General features: G+C 46.8%; 1 protein-coding gene across 1 annotated transcript in view; it reads left to right on the top strand.

Annotated features, from left to right (window-relative positions):
- Positions 1–4,100, top strand: part of UBE2V1 (ubiquitin-conjugating enzyme E2 variant 1) — a 34,429-nt gene extending 30,329 nt beyond the window's left edge. Inside the window, exons 3-4 of the mRNA XM_012654705.1 lie at positions 2,406–2,531; positions 3,753–4,100. Of these exons, the coding sequence (XP_012510159.1) occupies positions 2,406–2,531; positions 3,753–3,899 (273 nt within the window). The 3' untranslated portion in view covers positions 3,900–4,100. The remainder of the gene's footprint in view (positions 1–2,405; positions 2,532–3,752) is intronic.
- Positions 4,101–4,814: the final 714 nt, after the last annotated feature.

Here is a 4,814-nt window from a genome sequence, read left to right as displayed (position 1 = left end):
AAGAAAGAAATTTGATAGTTCTTTTTTTTCTTTTCAAGAAATTAGTCATGGCATGGATGTTTTTAAATTTGACTTCATAATATCAGCAGTAATGTTAAGATTTACTCTGTCTAATAATCAGAATCCCATGACTAAGCTGCCCACCTTCTTAGCCATTTTGATGCTGTTATCAATAGAATGATAAGTGAAATCTTATCGGCACTGATAAGCCACAAAACTTGCTGCCAAATGACTGAAGTGGTGCATCGAAGCCTCCAAAATTATGTTATCAAAGATTTTTAAGACTGTGATTTTAGTAATTACTATGAGCCCATGCCCCCAAAAAGACTTTTTTTTTTTTAAATAAGATCTCTGTCTTTGAATTGTGTGGTAAAACCATGGGAGCACGAATGCTGGGCACACTTAGAGATGAATTTGGGATCCAGTCAGTCGACAGATACTTACTGAGTTTTGTAGTTGTTGATGGAGACTGCTAGGTGCTGAGGATAGACCTTGTATAATATTTTCCATAAATCTGCATATAAGTCATGCCCTTGTTTGCTTCCTACTTGTTCTGTTTACTGAGGCAATTTTCTTTCTTTGAGGAAACACATTAATTGCAAAGAGGTATTCATTTTGCAAAAGTGTGAAGAGCAATATTCATTCATTCAACAAACATTTGAGCGCCAATTCTGTTGAGCGCCCTGTCGAGGCGCCTGCCCCCTCAGTCCGCATGTAGTGAGAGAGGCTGATGTGTGGCTGAGTGCCAGTCTTCAGGTGGGGGGTTAGGAGGACTTGCGAGAGGGGAGCAGCTGGTGCAGGACCCCAAGGCGTGTTCGTAGAGGAGTGAGGAGGCCAGAGGGGCCGGGCACGGAGGGAGAAGAGTAAAAGGAGAGGAGGTCAGGGCTGCACAGGTCGTTGGGGAGCTTGGGCTTCCTGCTCATGTCACTAGGAAGCCATTGCAGGGTTAAGCTAGCAGAGACAGCTTCCTCTGGTTTTAAGAGGTCAGTTGGGGAGCGAGAGAGAAAGCAGAGACTTGGCGTTCAGAGGAGGTGGTGGTGGTGGAGGAACATGGGTGGCGGTGGAAGCAATGGGACCGTCTGACAGCTGCAAGGTACGAGGTCAGGGGAATGGGACTGAGGCTGGCTGCCAGGTTCGTGCTTTAACTGGGTAGACGGTGCCACTTACTAGGGAAGAGAGGGGAGGAGCAGGTTGAGTTTGGGTGGCGATCCAGGTTTGACTTTGGTGTGGTTGTAGTTTGGGATCCGTGTGGACGAGAGAGTTTCTGTGAGTTTATTTTGAGTGCCTTCTGAATCTAAAATATGTTGCAGCTTTTTCTCAGGGATCGTTTAGATACAGTTTTTCAAGGGTTTAAATCACATCCTCTACGATATATTCCCCCTTCAAAGACTGATAGGTGTCACCGTTCACACCAGAACAGTTACTGAGGAAGGGGCACTGGTGCCTGAGAGGGACGCAGCCCACAGGAGGGTGGCCCTTGCCCACAAGGGGGCTGCTCTGATGGGGAGGGTGGTCTTCAGACATACAGGATAACAGCATGACTTCATACAGGACAGAAAGCTGGGGAGTAGGTGGTGTTGAACTGGGTCTTCAGGGTGTGAGGTAGTTCCGCGGGTGGGGCGCTCCGGTCAGAAGGACCAGCCCGGCCACGGCAGTGTGTCCTGTGGCTCATCTGGTGGATGTTAAAGGTTATTGGCCTGGGGGATTGGACTTTTTCGATGATTCTCAACAAAGGCATAGTCGGCCTTCTAAGAAGGACTATTGTTTCCTATGCAGGCCTGGGGTCCCCACCCACTAAGTGCCAGTAATCTCTCTGGTCATGATGACTGCAAAACAAAACAAAGCAAAAGCCTGCAGGGAGGGCTGGAGCACAGGCTGGGATCCCTTACACAGTGCCCAGCCCAGAGTGGAGGAGAAGGGGCAGCAGCTCTGGGTCTGTGCCCCGCCCCCTCCCGGTCTTAATTTTGGAGCTTTTCGAAACAGTTGCCTGTTGAGTGCTTTGCACACAGTGGTATTTAATACATTGGCTGATGAGCCTGGTGTGAGTGAACTTTCAGTGTGTTTTCCTAGAATAAAGAATGCCTCTTGCACACCATTGCCCAGAGAGCAGGACAGGGCTGCACAGTAGGGAAATTGACATAAAAACTGGTCCCTCTGATTGGACTTAACAATACTAACTAAGAACTTCAGTGATGCTAGCTTAAATGTTCTCTTTTTTAAATTTCCTCAAGACCCAGGATTCATATAAACTAGTGTGGAAACTAGTTACTACTGACTTAACCACATAGCAGATAGAGTCTGTGGCACCACTTCTACAGTCGGGAATAAAAGGGGTTTCACAAGTTCTGCCTTTTCAAATTCTTTGTTTGTAATTGCCTGACATCTTTGTACCCTTTTTTTTCCAGACAATTTATGAAAACCGAATATACAGCCTTAAAATAGAATGTGGACCTAAATACCCAGAAGCACCCCCCTTTGTAAGATTTGTAACAAAAATTAATATGAATGGAGTTAATAGTTCTAATGGAGTGGTAAGTTGTTCTTCCTGCCCCCGCTGTTCCTCAGGGTTGAGAATTGCTTTGTACTTAACATCAGAGACATTTGGACTGGGCCCAGTTCCATATGTTCCTTGGTTATTTGATGATAAAATACATCACAGTGCATGTGAGTGCAGATTTGGGGTGGGACCTGTTTCGCGGTTGTATCGGACTGTCACTCATACAGCGCTTCCTCTGAGCCAGCTCTGCGCTGGTCACTTTGAGATACGAGCTCACTCAGGCCTCACGATACCCCTTTGAGGTAGAGATGAGGAATCTGAGGCACTGAGGTGAAAGATCTTGCCCAGGGCAACACCTTTACCTCCTGGGCCTTAATTGTGAACCACTGGTACATAATATTCTTTTCCTTGAGTGGCCTTGCTTTTTAAATTTATTTTTACTATGATTTTCACTACCATAAATGGAAACCAGTCCCACTCGTCATAAGAAAGCAGTATTGGCAACAGTAAACATTACCAAAACAAAACAGTGCTAACAAATTCTTACTCCATGTTTTTTCCAAAGGCTTTGAGCCTTTGAGGCCTGCTCTCTTGTTCAAAGGGGAGATCACCAAGTGTTAAAGGGTGTTACTCATGTTAAAATCATGCCAAGCCTTTGTCTTTGAGATCTTCAGAAGACTTGAAAGAAAACTGAAAAGAGATGAGCCTTGTCACTGCGTGTTCAGTATGTAATGTTGTATCTGAGTTCTACCTAAAGTCCTGAACCCAGAATTCAACCCACGCTTTGGGGACTTTATTATGGGGAACGTTGCACTAACCTGAGAGCCTTTGTCTCTCTGCAGGCCCGTGTCACTAGAGCACAGGCCCAGGCTGCCCTCTGCCTTTGCTCTCTTTCCTGACCTGCACGGCTTTGTTACCCACCACGTGCGGGTAGAGTCGAGCGAGGACAGGCCCTGGGCCCCCTCAGCAGGTCGCTGTTGTAGAGCTGAGTTGGGCTGGGTCAAGTCCTGCCAGCTGTCAGTATCATTATTTCCTTATGCCAAACAGTGAGGTTGTTGGAGCACAAAAAGGGAAAAACGGACAGGAGGGAGGGAATCACGTAGGTAGGTATTCTGCATGTCAAGTATCGTTCTGTGGACAGCATGTTCAACTGGAAAAACGCCCTTAACTCAGGTTTGTACTATAGGTTATCCCCAGCATGCAGCTATTTTGTTTGGGAGCCTGAGAGTAATCTGTTTTTGTTTGCCTTTTTTAGGTGGATCCAAGAGCCATATCAGTGCTAGCAAAATGGCAGAATACATATAGCATCAAAGTTGTCCTGCAAGAGCTTCGGCGCCTAATGATGTCTAAAGAAAACATGAAACTCCCTCAGCCACCTGAAGGACAGTGTTACAGCAATTAATCAAAAACCACAGGCCCTTCCCCTTAGCCCCATTCGATTTAAGCAGTCTTCATTTTCCACAGTAGTAAATTTTCTAGATACGTCTTGTAGACCTCAAAGTACTGGAAAGGAAGCTCCCATTCAAAGGCGATTTATCTTAAGATACTGTAAATGATACTAATTTTTTGTCCATTTGAAATATATAAGTTGTGCTATAACAAATCATCCTGTCAAGTGTAACCACTGTCCACGTAGTTGAACTTCTGGGATCAAGAAAGTATATTTAAATTGGTTCCCATCGTAACTGGTGGGGCACGTCTAACTCAACTGTGAAAAGACACATCACACAATCACCTTGCTGCTGATTACATGGCCTAGGGTCTCTGCCTTCTCGCCTTTCCCTTCCCCTGCCTCCGTCCCTCCCTGCAACAGCCCTCCAGCTTGGGGGCTTGTTAGAGCAGATGAGATGTGAAGGTTTTAGGTCGCAGCCTGTGGGACTACTGCTGGGCGTGTGGGGTGCTTTGCCTGTACCCCTGGTTTCCTTCTTTAAGTCTTAAATGATGCCCCCTTCCAAGAAATTGTCCCCTCCCGACTCTCCTCCGCCCCCGCCCTTGGCCAAAGCATAGACTGTAACCCCTCTGCTCCCCTCTGAGATTGGCCTTCGGTGAGGAATTCAGGGCTTTCCCCATATCTTCTCTCCCCCACCTTTATCGAGGGGTGCTGCTTCCTCCTCCCTCCTCCTCAAGTCCCTCTTTGCACTGTCATCACCCAGCGCTTTCCGTGACACTCCTTGCTTTGGCCAGAAGCCATCAGGTAAGGTTGGACAGAGTCTCTGACCTCCCTCGTTTAGTTTTGGAACCGCATTTATTCACTCCACCAGCCTGGGAAATGAATTTGGGTCCTCAGCCCTGCCACCCTCTGCTGCCATCATCAGCT

The sequence above is a fragment of the Propithecus coquereli genome, unplaced genomic scaffold, assembly GCF_000956105.1.
Source record: "Propithecus coquereli isolate 6110/MARCELLA unplaced genomic scaffold, Pcoq_1.0 Scaffold444, whole genome shotgun sequence".
In the NCBI taxonomy this organism is placed as follows: Eukaryota; Metazoa; Chordata; class Mammalia; order Primates; family Indriidae; genus Propithecus; species Propithecus coquereli.
Note: the sequence above shows the minus strand (reverse complement) of the source record. Positions and strands in the feature narration are given on the sequence as shown.